General features: G+C 44.7%; 1 protein-coding gene across 1 annotated transcript; it reads left to right on the plus strand.

The window, feature by feature from the left end:
- The first annotated feature begins 15,797 nt into the window (after positions 1–15,797).
- On the plus strand, positions 15,798–18,188 carry LOC123186617 (ATP-dependent RNA helicase glh-1). Its single transcript, XM_044598349.1, has 2 exons — positions 15,798–17,229; positions 17,555–18,188. The coding sequence occupies exons 1-2, from the start codon at positions 16,821–16,823 to the stop codon at positions 17,596–17,598; spliced, it is 453 nt and encodes a 150-aa protein (XP_044454284.1). The 5' UTR covers positions 15,798–16,820; the 3' UTR covers positions 17,599–18,188.
- The last annotated feature ends 2,843 nt before the right edge of the window (positions 18,189–21,031 follow it).

Here is a 21,031-nt window from a genome sequence, read left to right on the forward strand (position 1 = left end):
CCCAGTTTTCAGCTCTCGTTCTCCAAATCTTACCGGTGCATCATTCAAATATTCTCCTATCAGTTCGGGATCTATTCGTTCTCTTGTATCTAAATTCCTTCAAGTATCTTCTTTCGTTTTCCAAATCTTCCCGTTGAATTTGTGCTCTTGCTATTTTCATGTTCAATTCTTACGGTGGTTCTTCCAAGTTTCTTCTTCCTTCATTTATCATATAAATGCATTTGTGTTTTCCAAATTCTACCAGTGGATCATTGAAGACCTTCTCAAGCTTAAGTTATGCCTCTCTTTAATCCTTTCCATGAGAATAAGTAGTATGCCAAATCCGTTGATTGTCATCAATTTAATTGGTGAAGGATAAGCATAATGTAATTCTTATTCTTGTTTTCATCCAAGTGATCTAATTTCCTGCTTTCTGGAGTGGTTCATCATTTCACATTCTCGGTTCGAGAGGCTTTATCTTTTCTTTCCCGGAGTTCCAAGTTATCCTAATTATATCATCACGGAGATCCATCTAAAGCATTACAAGGTTTCACCTTGTGTTTTCAACTACCATTTCGTCTCGTTATCCTTTTGTTACCGGAATTCTTCATGAAGGTTCTACATGATGGATTCATCAAGGATTTAATTCCTTCTCGAAGTGTTCATCGACATTCTTTGCTAAGAAACTCAAGTTTTCTTCATCTTGCAATCCGGAGTGCAATTCTTTCTTCCATATCATTGGAGGTGGTATTATGTCATTCTTGATAATTCGGGTTCATGTTTCATGATTCACATGTTGTTAGGAATGAGATATTTTAAATCCATCAATCCCTTCTTTGGAATTATCTTGGGTTATATTTCCCCTAAAGCCTTCCCTAAGGATTTTGCTATTATGGTGCTTATAAACGATCTAAGTTCTTCTTTTATCCTCCCGGTGAAATAGTTTCTCCTCTCTTTGTTCTTATCCAATCTTGTTCCCGTTAGTGGCAAGTTGTCACCTCATAATTTGGAGATGCCTTCTATAAGTCCATATCAAGCTTTTCCTTTCATTGTTGGTTTTCAAACAACTCCGCTCGACCCTTATCCTAAAGATGCCTTTTCAAGCTCTTTTGTGGTAGATGTTGGCATTTTCTTCTCCATTCTCCTATTTCAATTATCTATCTTATATTCTTTTGTTCCAGAGGCATTGTCATGTTGCTCTTTTCAACCCATCATCTCGTTTTGTCAAAGCTCATGTTCTTTTCATGCCTATCCATTTAACCGGAGCGTTGTGTCCTCTGCTCAAGTTCTTTTCGCCTTATCAAGCCTTGCATCTCTTTTCAACCGGAGTGCTGTCTGAGATCTTTCTTACCCCTTGTTCCATTCATTCAATAGTTTCGGAGGCAGTGTGTTGTGATTTCATTAAGTATCTTCTCATCTTACCAAGTTCTTATTCAATTCCTTTTCTTTTCAATTGGAGTGCGGCCCGAAGTTGTTCTTCCTTGTCCCTCTTTTCTAACGGAGTGTTTTCAACTTCGTTCATCTCCGTTGTATTCTTTTCTCGAGATGGCTTAACCTCTCAAGGTTCATTGGTTTCACACATTTGTCAAAGAAGCGACTTAGTTTTACCTCTTCTCTTTCTCTTCCGTTTTCTCTTCGGTGCCATTCTAGATCTCGGGACGAGATCCTCTCGTAGTGGTGGAGTGTTGTAATGCCCCGAGACCGATGTGTCAGGTGTCCTCCAGTTATTCGTTGTTGTTGCCTTGCCATTGCTTGCATGTCATGCATTGCATATCATGTCATCATGTGCATTTCATTTGCATACGTGTTTGTATCATGCATCCGAGCATTTTCCCCGTTGTCCGTTTTGCAATCCGGCGCTCCTATGTCACCCGGTGTCCCTTTCTACCTCTTTTCGTGTGCGCGTGTTAAACGTTTTCGGATTGGGCCAAGATTTGTCATGCGGCCTTGTTTTACTACCGGTAGACCGCCTGTCAAGTTTCGTGCCATTTGGACTTCGTTTGATACTCCAACGGTTAACCGAGGGACTGAAAAGGACTTGTGTGTGTTGCAGCCCAACACCCCTCCAAAGTGGCCCAAAACCCACCTAAACCTCCTCCATCATCTCGGTCGTTCGATCATGATCGCGTGGCCGAAAACCGCACCTCATTTGGACTCTCCTAGCTCCCTCTACCTATAAATATGTGTCTCCCTCCGAAATTCTCGCGCAGATCAAACCCTAACTTTTCCCCTCGCGCCGCCGGACACTTCTTCCACTGGCCGGACAAGTCCGCCCGCCTCCCCCGTCCACTCCTACGCCACCACGTCACCGCCGCCATCTCCTATCTCCTCCGGCCCGGCAAGCCCACGGGAGGCCCTCCCGGGCCCGAGGCGGCCGCCGCCTACCTCCGCCCGCGCCCGCGCGTGAGGAGCCGCGCCCTCACCCGCGCCGGCCTGTCGCACCGCCCAGCGCCGCCGTGCCTCATCGCCGGCTCGTTGCTCCGGTGACCTCCGTCGCTACGCCACCTCGCGCATCCGGCCAGAGTAGCCATGCCTCGTCGTCGGCCACCGCGTCCGCAGCCACCTCGCCGCGTCCGACCACCGCCGCCGCCACCACGTCCTTCCCAGGCCCGGATCCGGCGATCCCCGACAAGTCCGGCGACTCCCTCCTCCGGTGAACAGGTTCCGACGAACCTCGAAGCACGCGCCGCCTCATATCCAGATCCGGACGAAACCCTAGGGTTGACTTTTACCCTAATCTTTTTGCATTTTTCATCGCATCGTAACTCTGCACTCGTAGCTCCGATTCATCTCGACGAGTACATCATTTCATCTCATTGGATCATTTTCGTTTGAGCTCATCTTGATGCCCGAAATGCTGTTGGAAGAGGGCTATGTGGTGAATTTGTCAGATCTGTTTCAGCAAATGGCATTTTATCATTTTTGCCATGATTAATGTGTGCATGATATGACCCTGAGCTCTACATGTGTTTTGTTATATGCCATGCCATCATTATAGAGGTGCTTGCCATGTATTTTTGTGTATTTGTGGTGACTAGCACAAGCTTGCAAAGTAGCGTAATCGGTAATGCTGATTTCAGGGACTTAGAATTTCACAAAGTCCTTGTCCTGATTTTGTCGGTATGCCATATGTTCATGTTGTTTCCTAGTGATCCGTGCCTCTTTTGAGAATGATCAGTAAGGATGTTTTGTTAACATTGTGGTGCTCTATCCATCCATGTCTTTGTTTGCATTTATGGAGCATCCTAGCTTGAGTCAATCGAGCTCTACTTTTGCTATATCGTGAATCCTGGCAGATCGTTGACATGTTTAGCGATTTTGCTGAGGATGTTTCTATTGATCCGTGCATGCTATGTTGTTGTTCTTGCCATGTCTAGCTTCTATGCCATGTCTTATTGATGTCTGTATGCTTAGTTTGTCATGCCATGCTCTGTAGTGAGTGCATCGAGCTCGTAAACATGCCTACTTGTTAATCTGTTTTGCATGCTCCAGTTTTTCACTAAGTCTGAATCTGTTGATGTTTTTGCTATGTTCACATGCTTGCAATTGTATTTTCTGGTCCCTTTTGGCTCAAGGTCACTAAGGGACTTTTGTTAAGTGCTTTCAGTAGCTTCATGCCATGCCTTGCTTTGCCATGATATGTTCCTGTAGAATGTAGTTTTCATGCTCTAAAGTGTGCTTCCTGATGTTAAATTCTAGACTTGTGTTAATTTCACTAAGTCTGAAACCTGTTATCTTTTGCACTTTTGCCATGCTTGTTTGAACCTGTTAGTGGATGAATTAGCCGTAGCTCAGTGTTCATCTTTTGTCAAGCATCTTGAGTGGATCCCTGCCAAGTATTTTGTTGTCATGTTTGAGTGACGTAGCATATTTACCTTCTTGCATTTTGTTGGTCACTTGCTGTTTATCGCGGACCGGTGCCATATTTGTTTTGCTTGCCATTTCCAAACCGTGCATCCGATTCCGGTGATCTTTATATCGATTTCAACCGAAATCACCTCACCTTTCCAGTGGCACTCTTGGTTTTCCAAGATGAGGCCAGTTTCATTCATTCCTTTGCAAATCATGCATATGCATCGCATACCGCATCCCGCATATCAAACCATGTTCATGTGTTTACTGTTTACTATGTTGTGTGCTTCTTTCCGGTGTTTTCTTCTTCGGGTTGGTTCCGATAATGTCGCGTCTGTGAGGACCCGTTCGACTATGTCCGTTTGTCTTCTTCATGGACTCATTCTTCTTCCTTGCGGGATTTCAGGCAAGATGACCATACCCTTGAAATCACTTCTATCTTTGCTTGCTAGATGCTCGCTCTTTTGCTATGCCTATGCTACGATACCTACCACTTGCTTATCATGCCTCCCATATTGTTAAGCCAAGCATTCTAACCCACCTTATTCTAGCAAACCGTTGTTTGGCTATGTTACCGCTTTGCTCAACCCCTTTTATAGCGTTGTTAGTTGCAGGTGAAGATTGAAGTTTGCTCCTTGTTGGAACATGGAGATGTTGTTCCTTGTTGGAACATGTTTACTTGTTGGGATATCACAATATCTCTTATTTAATTAATGCATCTATATACTTGGTAAAGGGTGGAAGGCTCGGCCTTATGCCTGGTGTTTTGTTCCACTCTTGCCGCCCTAGTTTCCATCATATCGATGTTATGTTCCCGGATTTTGCGTTCCTTACGCGGTTGGGTTATAATGGGAACCCCTTGATAGTTCGCCTTGAATAAAACTCCACCAGCAATGCCCAACATTGGTTTTACCATTCGACACCTAGCCTTTTCTTTCCCTTGGGTAGGCCTGCCCAAGGGTCATCTTTATTTTAACCCCCCCCCCCCGGGCCAGTGCTCCTCTGAGTGTTGGTCCGAACTGAGCTGCCTACGGGGCCACCTCAGGGAAACTTGAGGGTTGGTTTTACTCATAGCTAGTCTCATCTGAGTGTGCCCTAAGAACGAGATATGTGCAGCTCCTATCGGGATTTGTCGGCACATTCAGGCGGTGTTGCTGGACTTGTTTTACCATTGTCGAGGATGTCTTGTAACCGGGATTCCGAGTCTGATCGGGTCTTCCCGCTAGAAGGAATATCCTTCGTTGACCGTGAGAGCTTGTGATGGGCTAAGTTGGGACACCCTGCAGGGATTTGAACTTTCGAAAGCCGTGCCCGCAGTTATGGGCAGATGGGAATTTATTAATGTCCGGTTGTAGAAAACCTGAAGTTGACCTTAATTAAATTACATCAACCGTGTGTGTAACCGTGATGGTCTCTTTCCGGCGGAGTCCGGGAAGTGAACACGGTGTTGGAGTAATGCTTGATGTAGGTTGTTCTAGGATCACTTCTTGATCATAGTTTCTCGAATGTGCTTTGCCTTCTCTTCTCGCTCTCATTTGCGTATGTTAGCCACCATACATGCTAGTCGCTTGCTGTAGCTCCACCTCATACCTCTTACCCTTCCTATAAGCTTACATAGTCTTGATCGCGAGGGTGTGAGATTGCTGAGTCCCCGTGACTCGCAAATACTTCCAAAAACCAATTTGCAGGTGCCGTTGAACCGTGCAAGTGACGCAACCAAGCTCAATGAGGAGCTCGTTGAAGATCTTATCCTTTATGTTGTTTCGTTCTAGTTGATCAGTAGTGGAGCCCAGTTGGGGTCGATCGGGGATCTGTGTAGCATTTCGGGTAGTCTTCTTTTATTTTTGTTCCGTAGTCGGACCTTGATTTTATCTAATTGATGTAATGCTTTATTCATGTAATTGTGTGAAGTAGCGAGTGTAAGCCAACTATGTATCTCTTTCCCTTATGTATTACATGGGTTGTGTGAAGATTACCTCACTTGCGACATTGCTTTCAATGCGGTTATGCCTCTAAGTTGTGCTTCGACACGTGGGAGATATAGCCGCATCGAGGGCGTTACATAATGTCTATTATGAAGTTTCCCAAATGGGCTATTGACATGATTACATCTCAAATGTCACACTTCTTTTGGAGGAATATGGGTGATAATCATAAATACCACCTTGCTAATTGGGGGTTGATTTCCAGAAGGAAAGAGTTTGGGGGTATGGGGGTTCCAAATCTTCGAGAATTCAACATGGCCCTTCTGGTCTCTTGGGGAAAAAGATTCTATGATTACAGGGATAGTGACTGGAAGAAGATGGTAAACTACAAATATAACACTTCTAGCCCTAATCTCTTTAATACTTGGGTGACCCTGGGGTCCCCTTTTATGAAAAGTTTATCCTGGGCTCTTGCAGCGTCAAAATATTTCTATAGATGGATTCCTGGAGATGGTAAGAGTATTGCCTTCTGGCATGACACCTGGGTTGGGAACTGTTCTCTTAAAACTTCATTTTGGGACTTGTTTACTATCTGTCAACAACAAAACTCTACTCTTGCACAGGTTTGGGTGAATGGGGAACTGCACTTAACTTTTAGAAGGTGTGTGATGGAAAACACTTTAAAAAGATGGGAGGAGCTCATCAAAGTGATTGAGCCAATATGTCTGTCTAATTCCCCAGACCAGCCAGTTTGGTTGCTAGAACCATCTAACAAATATTCTGTCAAATCACTCTATAAAATGATTAACTTTGGTGGGATAGTTTCTAGTATCAAGGATGATATCTGGAAAATTAGAGTTCCACCCAATATTCATGTTTTTCTCTGGTTGATCTACTATAATAAGAGCTTAACTAGGGATAATCTGGCCAAGCGTAGGCATGTGAATGACATGTCGTGTGTCTTCTGTAGTGAACCTGAAACCATCCAACACTTATTTTTTGATTGCATTGTTGCTAGGCATGTTTGGGAGGTGGTTGCTGATAGCTTTAATATTTCTGCACCTGAATCTTTTGAACTGCTGTCTTCTTTCTGGAAGAGGAGAAAATATTGTGAAGCTTTAAATATTGTTACTGCTGCTACCTTGTGGATCTTATGGCGATTTCGGAATGATTTTGTTTTCCAGGGGAGAAGATGGCGAAGTATACGCTGTGTCCTAGACCTGTTGGGGGCAACGATCAGGCGGTGGAAAATCTTATGCTCAGAGGCTCAGGGCGCGCTTCTTCTCCGGTGTTTAAGACTTTTGGATCATCGAAGGAAGGAATTGCTTAGAATCGCGTGGCGGTGATGCTGCTACCAGGGGCACCACTGGATGATGTACTCCAGCCTATCTTAATGTTCTGTCACCTGGTTATGTACCCTCCTAGTTGGACCCTCTTAAAAGCTTGTAATAGGGCAGTTTCAGACCTTTGCTTTTCTCTGTCTATGGCAGCTACTCTCTGGTTGCCGCCGAGCGCTGTTAACAATATTATGTTGGTTACCGTTTGCCTTGGCTTAATAAAGTTGGGGCGGGGGGAAACCCCTTTCTTTTCAAAAAAAACTAACCTGCAGCACTGCAGCGCCTAAGGCTTATGCGCCACACTTGTAATGTGCAGCGCCTAGCGCTTAGGCGCGGCACAGTGACTTAAAGCGCATCGGCCCAGCCCGACCAGGCAGTTCTTCCCCCTCTCCGCTCTCTGGACAGAGAGCAGCGGCGGCGCCCCCATCGAATCCCCCCCCCCACATCCCTCTCATATCTGAAGATTTGATCCGTGGATTCGATCTCCAATCCATCCTATTAGGTAAACTCCTCCGTTCCTTTTCTTTTCCTACGTAAATTTGTTGCCATTTTAGAGATTTGTCCAAGATTTGATGGAACCCTTGATTTGCTTGATTTAGGATGTGTAGTCATGGTGGTAGTACCGTAGTGTTGTTGCTTAGTTCACAATATATGGTTCTTGTTAGTGAAACCCTAGATTGTTTAGTTTTTTAGATATATATGAGATGCCTATTTTTATAGATAACTATGAGATGTTGAGTTTTGTAGACATATATGAGATGTTTGTTTAGATATATATTAGATGTTGAGTTTATTTGAAATATTAGATGTTGAGTTTATTTGAACACATATGACATATTCATTGTGTGAGAAGGAGATGTTGAGATTCTTGTAATTGAACACATATTAGATGTTTAGTGTATACCGATATTTGAGATGAATATGAACTCATATATGTTTATTGTTTGAACTTTGTAAGGATGGTTTGGCTTCTCGATGATGTCTACGACACGAAATACCGGGCCTACATGATGCGGGAGAAGGGGATGGTAATAACGAGTAATCTAAATATTTTGCAAATTTGCCTTAAGTTGAAATTTACATGCCCTAAGATTTGTCATTACTTGTTTTTTGCAGAAGCTTGAACCTTTGAAGATTCGGTATCACGGGGTCTCTGGTCCTGCCATGCCTTACGATGAGCGGTGCACACCGTACATCAAGGAGGCAGGACTACTCCCGTGGATTCAGTTGGTCAGCCGGTCCACGCCGAATCTGAACGCTCCACTGGTGTCCGCTCTTGCTGATCGATGGAGGCCGGAGACACATAGTTTCCATCTTCGGACTGGGGAGATGACCGTGACGCTCGAGGATGTCTCGTTGATCACCGGTCTTGCTATCGACGGGATGCCTCTCTGTATGAGCATCGATTCTGATGGGTGGAGCGAGCAGATGATTGCTCTTATCGGTATGGCTCCTACCGAGGCTGAGGCTGCTGTAGAGGAGGAAGAAGAGAAGAAGAAGAAGAAGAAGAGGGAAAGGAAAGCAGCCGGAGCTGCTTTCACATGGATTCAAACTCACTTTGCGACGTGCCCTCCAGATGCCACTGATGATGTGATCCAGACACATGCTCGTGTCTACATGTGGTATGTTGTGTCGAGGACTTTGTTTCCTGACTCCACTGGCAAGAACGCTCCATGGATGTGGCTGAAGGCGTTGACCGTCTTCGATAGCAAATGGAGCTGGGGTTCAGCGACTCTTGCCTACTTGTACCGTCTGTTTTGTGATCAACTCATTTCTTCATTAGCAATGCAAGCTTGCTATCAAGTTAACATTGTTTTTCTTTCATATGCAGCTGGACGGTGTGTGTTGCAGGATCACAGATAGTGCAGGCATTGGTGGTAATATGCTTCTACTTTCTGTATGGAGCTGGGAGCGTCTGCCTGTTGGACGCCTGAAGAGTGTCAGGTTTAATCCTTGGTATGAAGATGAAGATGACGAATTACGGCGCCCCACTTGGGCTTACAAGTGGGATGTGGTTTCCGAGATGACGAACAATGTCAATCTCATGCACCAGAAGTACGTTGCCGAGTTGGACACGATTACGCCTGAGCAAGTAACGAGGTCATTACTTCAGTCATTTCTCATGTTTGCCTGAAAAAAAGTCACCAATTTTGCATTGTTGCCCTATTTCATAGGTTGAATGGCAGCCATATGGCGCCGATGACAGACTTGGGTACACCCCAATGTTTACCATCAACCCGATGTGCTTGCGGGGTAGGGATCTCTGGCTTATGCGGTGCCCACTGATATGCAACTGGGCTGTTGAGTTTCATTTGCCACATCGCGTGTTTCGTCAGTTTGGTCTGTTCCAGCCTCACCCGCCGGAATGGGTGGATACGGACAAAGCACTTCATAGGTAAGAGAGCATGAACCGTATTGACTAAGCATCATCACTCCTTGATTTTGCTAATGTTTGGTTTTGTACCATGCAGGTTGGACAGGAGAAGGCAATGGAAGATAAAGGACTGGGACAAGCATCATGCTTCGTATGTTACCCGCTTCCAGCTTTGTGTGGAGGAAGCTCGTAGCAGTGCACGCGCCAAGCTTCGTGAGCATAGTCCACTTGCTTTTGATAACTACATACAATGGCTTCTTGAAAATACTCGAGTTGAGATATGCCCGCCGGCATATAATGAGGATATTCTTGAAGAACCCGTAAACTTTGAGGATCTATCAAAGGGGAAGTACAGCAGAGATATCAGGGTAGGGCACGGAGTCCCTGCTGTTCCGGTGATTAACTATGTGGTAAAGTGTTCCTTCTTTACTTTCCCGTTGGTCGTATTACACATGTTTGAATGGCTAACGTGTTCATTCTTTCTCATCCGCAGCGCACCGAGATCAAGAAAGCAGCTGATGAGAGCCAGTCTATTCTGGAGGGAACACCGGTTGGAAAAGGCAATGATGATGGTTCACTACGAGCATTTCTCAAGGTACATATCGCATTCACTATGAGAGCCAGTCTATGTTGCGGAGTCTGATATCTTATACACTTGTTCATGTTACAGCGTCAGGCCAAGAAGTTAAGGCGATTATCGAATCTTCTCGGTTGCCGCGATCCCGAATTTGATGAACCATCTGCCTCTAGGTCTGGTACACCATCAGACCCCTCATCTCACCATCAGAGGGATGATTGAGTTCCTCATATGCTTATCTGGATGATGAGGGTGCGGTCACCCAAGAGGTATGACTAATCCTTTAGATGTGATTCTCACTTGATTACGACGTCGGTCTTCACCATATTGTTTGATTGTGTGATAGGGCGATGAGCTTGATGATGACATGACTTTGACGGACGCTCAACTTCGGTCCCCATATGTGTTCAAGCCTAGGCAGCCCAGACGCCGGTACACGCCCAACGACTTTGACAACAGGGGCAACCCAAAGGTGGTCGTAGGGACCTCGCGGATGGCTAGCTTGGATCATAAGGCGGAGGCGGAGGCGAAGGAGGAAGTGCAGGAAGAGGAGGCTCGTCCACCCAGGAAGAAGAAGATTGCCTGCAGGCGTGGCACCAGGAACACGCGCGGAAGGCATTAGTGCTTGTGTTTGTTAGTGCTCTTGTAGCCGTTTCATTAGGTTGATGAACTTGTGACGTTATGTTATATGTTGGTGAACTCTTACTAGTGTGGTATTTGTGTTTGCGAACTAGTAGTAATGTTGAATTGTCCTAAATGATGTGATGTTCAAGTTATTAGTTGTCTTTGTTCAGTATGTGCAGTTTACAGTAATTTTAGCGATCTTCAAGCAAGTTATGTGAGTGCTGCATGAGGCCAAAATGGCATCTATTTCTGTAGTTTGGCGGTTAACAGCACTGCAGCGCACAACACCCAGGCGATGCACTGTACTATGCAGCGCCCAACACTGTACTCCTCTGCGTTGTGGCTACCTGAGGTGGGACTAAACATAAGGGAAGTGCTTTTTTTAGGCTAATAAGGGAAGTGCTGTACACACAATAAAGCCCGATATAGGTGGGCCATTGGTTCTCGTAATATGAGGGCCCAACTACAGAGCCGAAATTAAACGATGATCTCTGAAGAGCCCCTAAAAAAATCTCTGAAGAAAGACGATGAGGGTACGTGGGGAGAAGAAGCTCACGCACAGACACCGATACGTCGGATGGTGATCTCGAGCTGATGGTGGTGGTGTCCCGCAGTGCCGGGCTCAGCCAACACGCTGGGCTCGTCGGTGGATCGGTTTGAACCTCCGGCATGTATTGCACGAATTACCCTTCACCAAGGAGAGGGATCCAAAGGCAAGGGCAAACTAGCAACAGATAACCGTAGATGGGTTAAGAAACTCAAAGACACCATCAGATATATCAACATAGTCTCCTTCAGGAGCAGGTTCCATTCTCAATGTCCACCCCTTCTTCCATGTTCCAAAGAATTCAAACACGGCTCACCTGCACACGGATTGGAAATAGCAAGCCTTGTTCAAACTACAAGTAGCACGCTCCAAATACAGATCATTCAGCATAATATGACCAAAGAGAGGAACATCATCAAGTCTTTATAACTGTAGTTCAAATCAGAAGTGAACAAATAATTAACCGTCACACCATCTGCATAGTGTTTCACAAAAGACATAAAGTGAATCAAAAAATTATTCAGTTGGCAAAGAAGGCACTTCGCCATCCTTGTTCCTAGTTTTGTAGCACATAAGTTTTGACAAAGTACCTAAGACTAGATGAGGTACCAAACATAAATACAGAAATCTCCAAAGCATGGAAAATCAGCAATTTGCTATCACCAAACAGATCCTCCAACTCTAACAGAACAGAGTAGGAAAGTCATGTATTTCACCTTCCTCCAAGGCCTTCCAAGATGGTGAAAAATTAAACATGCAAATATCAAGGCAAGAACTATATTCTTTAGACAAAAAAGTGTAAAGACAAAAGACTAACAAGAACAGCCATAGTAACAGAACTCTGTTTCATTTCCTCATAAAATGGCGACGATCCAGTCTATTAGCTGAAGAGTGGAAGAATGAACAACAAAGACAAACAGGACCAGCCATTGTAACACAAAAAACAGCATGAAGAAACAACAATGGAGCCCGAAAGGAGTGCAATAAAAACACTCTCTGATTGCATTTGATACATTGGATACCCTTACATAACGATTTCTGCCAAGAAACAGAGTCATAAAGCAACAATGAGAACTGAGCTGAAGAGGAAGAAAACTGAACGAAAAGGAGAAATACAGGAAGCGTGCACAGTATCAATACTACACGCGATCTTCTGGGGTTGGCATATGGTCTAGGGCTGGCATCTGATCTTCTGGGGTTGGTGTCTGGTCTAGAGTTGGTATCTGGTCTGGGATTGGGATCATGTGGTCACGCTTTAGGATGCCTGCGTGTGTGAGGAGAGCCCAGATGTGAGTAAGAAATTCCCCTCCTTGCGCAAGCCATTCCATGTGCTCCGCGGCTTTGTCAGATGGCGCGATGTAGATGATGGTCTCAGCCCAGAATTCTGCCATCACCTTCCAGCGGAGGTCAACATCTTTCGCCTCCAGATCCCTCCCTAGCTTCAATCCTTTGATGAGGATGCTATCTTCATTGTTGTTGGCGGCGGAATCCTAGGCGATGGTAGTATGGCCGTTGTTGCTACCGCCGCTGGAGTCGTGGATGATGTTATCCGTGTTGCTGCTGCCGCTGGAGTCGCTGATGATGTTATCCGTGCTGCTGCCGCCGTCGGAGTCATGGATGATGTTGTCTGTGTTGTTGCCATAGTTTTAAATAGCCGGCTATAGCCCCGCTATAGCTGTTGAGGGTGTTGCCGCTAAATGATTTCATGTACAATTTGCCGCTATAGCCCCGCTATAGCCCAACTATAGCTGTTTTTAAGGGTCGCCGCTAAATGCTATAGCCCGCTATTTAAAACATTGGTTGTTGCTGACTGGAGGGATTTGGATTATGGTAGCATGGTTGTCAGGGCCGTCAGAATCATGGACGACAGTTTGATCCTGGTTACTCATGATACTTTCAGAATCCTGGATGACCCTGAGCAATCTATCCTTAGTCGGTTTGTCACCACCCAGTGCACTATCTACTTCCTTCAGCAAGTCATGGACTATGAATAGTGTGTCTGTAGAGTTCTCGGCGAGCAATTCTGGAATGAAGTATATTAAGTAGGCACAATACTTGGACAAAGTTGTGGCAACTTGACGTGCACCGCTGTGATGAAGCCCCTCCTCTGCACCATCGGAGGATGCAATATTGCAGTACTCAGATGCGATGTGCCAAATAAGCATCACTTTTATCTGGCCATCATTTTCCAATGTAGAGGAGAAATCTCTAAGGACACCATTACGCTGCAATGCTGCCCTTCCATTAGTTAGAGGACCACCACCGTTGCCATATGTCCACAAGCAAGAAACTATATCGCTCTTGACCAAATCAGGAATGACCACAAATTTCTTCATTGAGAATATCATTGAATAAATGAGGTTGTATGCTGAAAATACTAGAGCATGCTCCAACGCGATTCCACCACTGGGGCTCACATAGAGCCAATGGACAAGCAAGTTGCCTCCAATTACAGATGGCTGGTCCATCTTATTTTGCCAATATCCAAAAATATTAATCCTCTTGCCAAGAAAATTTTCAAACTTAAACCTTCTAACAAACCGAATGATGGATGGACCGAGTTTGCATGCATCTCCTCTGGTATAGCTGCAAACAAGTGAAATGGTGGCCCAGTCCGATGTTAGATAGAGTATGACCTGCATAACTTCAAACAGACAGAGACCTCCCATAATCACGACTGTTATAGTAACATCAACCCTTCTTGTGCCAACCTCGATTATGGGGTCAATTGATCTGACAATGGGGGGATATACAAGCAGAAACACTCCACTAATAAGTGTGCAAATCAATTTGACAACAACCAGCATAAGAAACTGAATCTCTAAGGAATTTATATTTGCATGATTTGTGAAGAAGAAGTCATAGAGGAAGCTCAATTCTACCTCGATGAGATGAAATGCTCCTGAGTAAACTTGATCATCTTTCGGCAACAAACTCTCAAGTGCAAACTTGAGCGTCTTGGGTAGTCCAGCCTCGGCACAATCCATCTCAAAGTAGCGGCGGCACAGCAAGTGAGATAGAGCAAACAAGAGGCATACATTTCTCAGCTACCTATTGAGCAGGCTGTCATCATCAAATGTCATCCCCCAGATTGCCTCAATGGTGATGGCACCATCCTTACGATATTTGCAGCTATTCATTGTGAAATTCTCCTCCTGAGCAGCTCTAGATCTTGCATTAACCTGAACCTGCGCCCTAATGTAGTCTGCTACTAATTTGCTGGGAGTAGAATCCGTGGCCATCCAACCAGCAAGTGCTCTATGCATGTTGGCCAAAAGAACCGGGCATATTAGCAAAAAAGGGGGAATGACTAAAGCTGTTGGGGCACCAACAATCAGCGCCCATATAACAGCGACATACACGACATACTGAAGGAGCTGAAAGAGGTACTGCTTCCACCGCCTGTTGTCTTCGATATTATAAGCCACGGAGGTGTTGGCCGACCCGGTTGCCCAGAAGAGAATCAGGGCCCAAACAGGATACAGCACATTCTTCACGGGCGAGGTCACCATCTGACCAAGGGTATAGGTGATCACAGGGAAGCTGAGCGTGTAAGCTAGCCAGAGAGTACCTTGGACGAACCAATGGCCCGACCACCGACGCCAAGGACCAAGCATGAGTTGCAGGAACAGCATTGCGGCTGCCACAACCACAAAAGCTTCGTTTCGGATGACTATCCGCCGGGGATTCTCCAGATAGGGGGACAAGGCCTCCAGTGCCTGCGTCATGTTGATCGCATCTTGGTGACCCTCCATGGCGATGACTCCCTAGCTCACTCTTTTTCTCGTGAATCTTTGCTCGTTTCAGAACTCGTGTAAGCCTGGCCTTGGGTGTGGTTATTGCCTACTGGTGGTTCAAAGGAGGCATATATGTCTTCTTTCTTCCTCCCAGTTGTTGCCACTTGCTTATTATATGTGTATTTCACTTGAGCATCCATGATCCATCATCTTGTGTTGTCACACACGACCTCCCTTCTGCCGCAGAAACAGAATCAAACAAATGGACTTCACATGTCAAGCCAAATTCAAGCCGTCCGGGCAGCTATATGTATATATATATATATATATATATATATATATATATATATATATATATATATATATATATATATATATATATATATATATATATCTTCGTTGCCGTCCTAATGAAGTCTCAACCGAAACATGCATGATGTGATTGTTGGTAGGACTTACTTGTAATTGTGGGACTGTAGAGGGTGAAAACTGTAAAAGCACCTGTATATATATCTTTCATCTGGGAATGAATCAGACAGAGTTCTCCAGAGAAATCTTCTCCTCCTCTCTCTCTCTCTCGTGACCTTCCTCTCACCCGAGCCTCACCCAGGATCTGCAACATGGCATCAGAGCAGGTCAGGGATTCGCTCCAGAATCGCTCAGATTGACGGCACTGAGTGTTGGGAGGTAAAGGCAGAGGTTCTGGGGCCCGATTTGGTGCGGCAGAGAGTCAAATTGGGGCTGCCTGATTGTGTGCTTGGCTGCGGTGGAGAAGGGGACCGGCTGCTGCTGCAGTGGAGCAGGGGGCCGGCGGCGGCTGCAGTGGACCAGGGGAGCCAGCTGCGAGCAAGGCAAATAGCCAAGGGACTGGAGACAGAGGTGAGTGGTACCCAGGAGGTGTAGTACAGCCGTTGTTGAGGGGTTGAGTAGGATTTATTCAGGTGAAGGTGAGAGTGGTGAGTTGGTTCTTGGGTGCAAGGTTGAGGTGCAGTTAGAAGGTAGGCTGCAGGGATTCACAGGGGAGATTACTCGCTTTGAGGTGGTGATTGAGGGTTGTACAGTACTGCAGTGTGACCCTGAAGAACTTGCAAGATGGGAGAAAATGTAAATGCCCCTGTGGCAGTTACAGCCGGGGAACTTGCAGTTGTGCTTCAGTCTATGGATGAGAAATACAGAGCACTCTTTGATGCAATCAGCAAGCAGGCTGGAAATTCAAGACCAGAGACTGAAGCCAAGGAAGAGATTCACCCGTTGCAAATGCCACATGTGAAGCTAGTGGGTGCGGAAAATTATTCCAGTTGGGCAGAGCATGCCGACACCATCCTGATCTCGAGGAACCTTGAGGGGTATATACTGGGAACAGTGGAGAAGCCTATCGAGGAAAATTCGAAAGAGGCCCAGAAGTGGAAAGCAACAAATGCATTGGTGAGAGCTTGGCTTTTAAGCTCAATATCATCTCAGATTGCAAAGCAAGTTGAAAGGATCAAGGAGGCCTCAGAAATTTGGAGGCTCCTAAAGGGGACATATTCAGGTGTAGGGAATGAGATGTTGGCATGTAGGATTCAAAAGGAACTACAGGAGCTAGGCCAGGGTGAGAAGACTGTTGTGGAATATGTGTCAGAATTGAAAAGGTTGTGGAGTGATCTTGATTACTATGATCCAGTTGAGATGGAATGTGGGAAATGTGTTGAGAAACATAGTAAATGGACTGAAAGAAGGCGTGTTAGGGACTTCTTAAATGGTCTTCATCCTAATTCGAGAATAGGAGAGCAGCACTTTATGGTAGTGGGAAGTTGCCCAGTCTAGAGCAAGCAATTGCTGCAATTATAAGCGAGGAAACTCGGTTGAAATTGGAGACAACAGGACCCATGGCCCAAGGTGTCTCACAAAGGCGTTCAGCTCTCCTTGCTGTCGAGAGTGGTGATTATCCAAGACCAGGAGCAAATACTCATGAGAAGAAGTGCTTTGAATGTGGCCAGCCAGGACACTTCAAGGCAGCCTGCCCACAACTAATAGGAGGAGGTCGTGGTAGAGGCCTGGACTGGCATGGCAGAGAACGTGGTCGCGGGCTTGATGGACGTGGTGGTGGTCGTGGAAGAGGTATGTGGTCAATAGGAAGGGCACACACTTCTGCTGTTGCTGAAGAACCATCTAGGACTGTGAGCATCGAGATGACCGCCGATGAGTTAGAGAACTGGCGTCAACTAAAGAATTTGAGCCTTGGTGATCTGCGGCCCTCGGAGACACATGCATCATCTTCGTCAGCCAACTTCGCTGGTAACAACTCTTCTATTATGGGGTGTAGTGATAATTTTACAACAGGGGCACAATGGTTAATTGACTCTGGTGCATCTAGACATATGGCTGGATCTAATAAGGATTTTGCAATTATATTTCTAATCTAAGAAGGGAAAGTGTAAAATTAGCTGATGGTTCTACTCAAGCGATTGTGGGGTCTGGAATGGTCAAGTGCAGTCCAAATATGTCACTTTCTTCTGTCTTGCATGTCCCCGCATTTCCAATTAACCTTTTGTCGATCAGCTGTATTACTGAAGAGCTGAATTGTGCTGCTATATTCTTTCCTACCTGGTGCATATTTCAGGAACTTGGGACTGGAAGAAAGCTTGGGACGGGGAGCATGCATGATGGGTTATATTACCTGGATAATAAGATATTCCCTACTGTGGCTGCTGCGGTGTCCTCCTCACCCCTAGAAGAATTTCTACTTCAACATCGTCGCTTGGGACATCTATCTTTTGCTACTCTGGGTCAGCTCTACCCTAATCTTTATTGTAAAATTAGCAAGGAACAACTAATGTGTGATGCTTGTCAGTTCGGAAAGCAAACTAGGAGCTCTTATTTGTCATCTGATAATAGAAGTGATGTACCTCTACAAACTATACACTCAGATGTATGGGGTCCCAGTGGGGTGACATCGATAAATGGTTATCACTATTTTGTTACATTCATCGACTGTTGCGCTAGAACTACTTGGGTCTATATTTTGCGTCATAAGAGTGATGTATTTGAATGCTTTAGAGATTTTCATAATATGATTAGGACCCAATATTGTGCATGGGTGAAGGTACTACGTTCGGATAATGGTACCGAGTATGTGAACAAAGAACTTGATGAATATCTATCAAGTTACGGAATTATCCATCAGACTACCTGTCCGGGTACATCTGAACAGAATGGACTAGCAGAAAGGAAAAATAGGCGTCTCCTAGAGATTGCTCGGTGTATGATGTTTCCCATGAATGTCCCAAAGTTTTTGTGGAGTGAAGCAGTCATGACTGCGGCCTACTTGATGAACAGGATGCCATCCAGGGTGCTTGGGTACAAGACACCAATCGAATGTCTAACCGAGGACACTACATATGTGGTTCCACCAAAAGTATTTGGGTGTACATGCTTTGTTAAGGATTATAGGCCTTCAGTTGGTAAGCTAGATCCAAGGGCATTAAAGTGTATATTTGTGGGGTATTCTAGTAAGCAAAAAGGTTACAAGTGTTGGTGTCCTTCGGAAAGAAGAATGTTCGTGAGTATGGATGTGGTATTTAGAGAACATGAACCATTTTATGGGGAACCAACAGACTTAACTGATGTGTTTCCTGATTTGTTTACTGATAACATGTTAGATGCATATTGTGGGACAGGGGGAGACAAAGAAGAGGGAGATGATGACACAACATCAAAAGGGATGATAATTGGGGTAATCCGTGCAGAAACTGAAGAAGAACAAAGAAAGGGGGAGCAGTATGATACATCAAATGCAGCACCCCGATGGCCAAAACCAAACGAGGAAAGGGAGATGCAGGTGTATACACGAAAACGACATACCCAGGAACAAATGCAAGTGTTGGAACCTGAAGCTGAGGCTTATGGACAGCAACATGAGCAAGAGCAGGAAGCTGACCAACAAGATGATACTCAAAGTCAACCTGATGACTCCAGACCTTCCTCAGATAGTGGTAACATCTCTTCTCAATATGATGACCTTGATGTTCCAATGGCTCATAGAAAGCAGCCACGGTCTAAGGCTGGGAAGTTGCCCTCTAAATTGGATCCATATAATGTCTCTAGCTATGTCTCTTATGACACTGTTGGTCCTTCTTATAAATCCTTTATCGCAGCACTAGATTCTGCAGGACCCTTACCACGGGACTGGCAGGAGGCAAAGTCGAACCCAAAATGGAGGGCAGCTATGATAGAGGAGATGACAGCACTTGACAAGAACAATACTTGGGTACTCACTACTCTTCCTCCTAATAAAAGGGTTGTTGGTTGTAAGTGGGTATTTACCTTGAAACAAAATTCAGAGGGACAGGTAGAAAGGTATAAAGCCAGATTAGTGGCAAAGGGGTATAGTCAAACTTATGGAGTCGATTATGATGAGACCTTTGCACCAGTGGCGAAAATGAACACCATTAGAGCTCTCATATCTATAGCTGCAAATAATAAGTGGAAATTATTTCAAATGGATGTTAAAAATGCTTTTCTTCATGGGGATCTGCATGAAGAGGTTTATATGGAGATTCCCCCAGGGTTTGGTACACAAGAGACAGAGGGAAAAGTGTGTAGGCTGAAAAAATCTCTATATGGTTTGAAACAGTCACCTAGAGCATGGTTTGGATGATTTAGAAATGAGATTTGTTCTATGGGATTTAAACAAAGCAATGCTGATCATACCTTATTTTACAAGCATAATCATGATAGAGTTACTGTGCTTATTGTATATGTTGATGACATAGTCATTACAGGAAATGATGATGGTGAGATCTCTTGGTTGAAGAAGGCACTGGCAAGGTCATTTGAAGTTAAAGACATGGGCTATCTTCACTATTTCCTTGGGATCGAAGTAGCATATGGTGTACAAGGTATTTATCTCTCACAAAGGAAATATGTGATAGATTTACTCAATGAAACTGGAATGTTAAATTGTAAACCAGCAGTCACACCAATTGAACTTAATCATCGCATAATTGCTGACTCTGGGGATTCTGTGGATAAACAACAGTACCAATGATTGGTTGGGCGACTTATATACTTATCACACACTAGACCAGATATTGCATATGCCGTAAGTGTGGTGAGTAGATATATGCATGACCCACGGTCTATTCATATGGATGCAGTAAACAGAATCCTTAGATATCTTAAGGGTTGTCCTGGGAAAGGAGTACTGTTTTCTGCTCATGGACATCTGAATATTGAGGGATATACCGATGCTGATTGGCTGGGTGTTTAGATGACAGAAGGTCTACATCAGGTTATTGTATGTTTGTTGGTGGCAATCTAGTTAGTTGGAGGAGCAAGAAGCAGAGTGTAGTTGCAAGGTCTATGGCTGAGGCTGAGTTTAGAGCAATGGCATCTGGGTTATGCGAGTTAATGTGGTTAAAAATGCTACTAACAGAACTTCATCTGCTTGGTGGTGTACCCCTCCAACTATATTGTGACAATCAAGCTGCAGTTAACATTGTCCACAATCCAATTCACCATGATAGAACTAAGCATGTAGAAATAGATAGACATTTCATCAAAGAAAAACTAGATGTGGGGATTCTGCAAGTTACTTATGTTAAGTCTGTAAATCAGTTAGCAGATGTATTGACAAAGGGGTTGAATGTTGTATCTTTTGTTAAGAATTGTAGCAAGATGGGGCTTATTGATATCTTTGCCCCATCTTGAGGGGGAGTGTTGGTAGGACTTACTTGTAATTGTGGGACTGTAGAGGGTGAAAACTGTAAAAGCACCTGTATATACATCTTGCATCTGGGAATGAATCAGATAGAGTTCTTCAGAGAAATCTTCTCCTCCTCTCTTTCTCGTGACCTTCCTCTCACCCGAGCCTCACCCAGGATCTGCAACAGTGATAAAGCTAATCAAACTAATTTTATAGGGTTAGTGGCCAGAGATCACGACATCCGTGATTCCAAAATTAGAACAGACCAAATGATGTAAGATAGTGATTACGTACGTACCCTTGGATCGATGTAGAAAGGTAAGCTAGCATTGCAGATGCTATAATGTTTGTGTGTATCAACTTGTTGGTGCACTACTTATCTTGTACCCTCAT

This window comes from Triticum aestivum, chromosome 2A (genome assembly GCF_018294505.1).
Source record: "Triticum aestivum cultivar Chinese Spring chromosome 2A, IWGSC CS RefSeq v2.1, whole genome shotgun sequence".
NCBI classification, from domain to species: Eukaryota; Viridiplantae; Streptophyta; class Magnoliopsida; order Poales; family Poaceae; genus Triticum; species Triticum aestivum.

Bases quoted from the DNA above. Each gene is read 5' to 3' on its own strand.
- LOC123186617 (XM_044598349.1), top strand. From the start codon at position 16,821: ATGGCCCAAGGTGTCTCACAAAGGCGTTCAGCTCTCCTTGCTGTCGAG. The intron at 17,230-17,554 runs GTAACAACTCTT...TGCATATTTCAG, and splicing joins TTCGTCAGCCAACTTCGCTG to GAACTTGGGACTGGAAGAAA.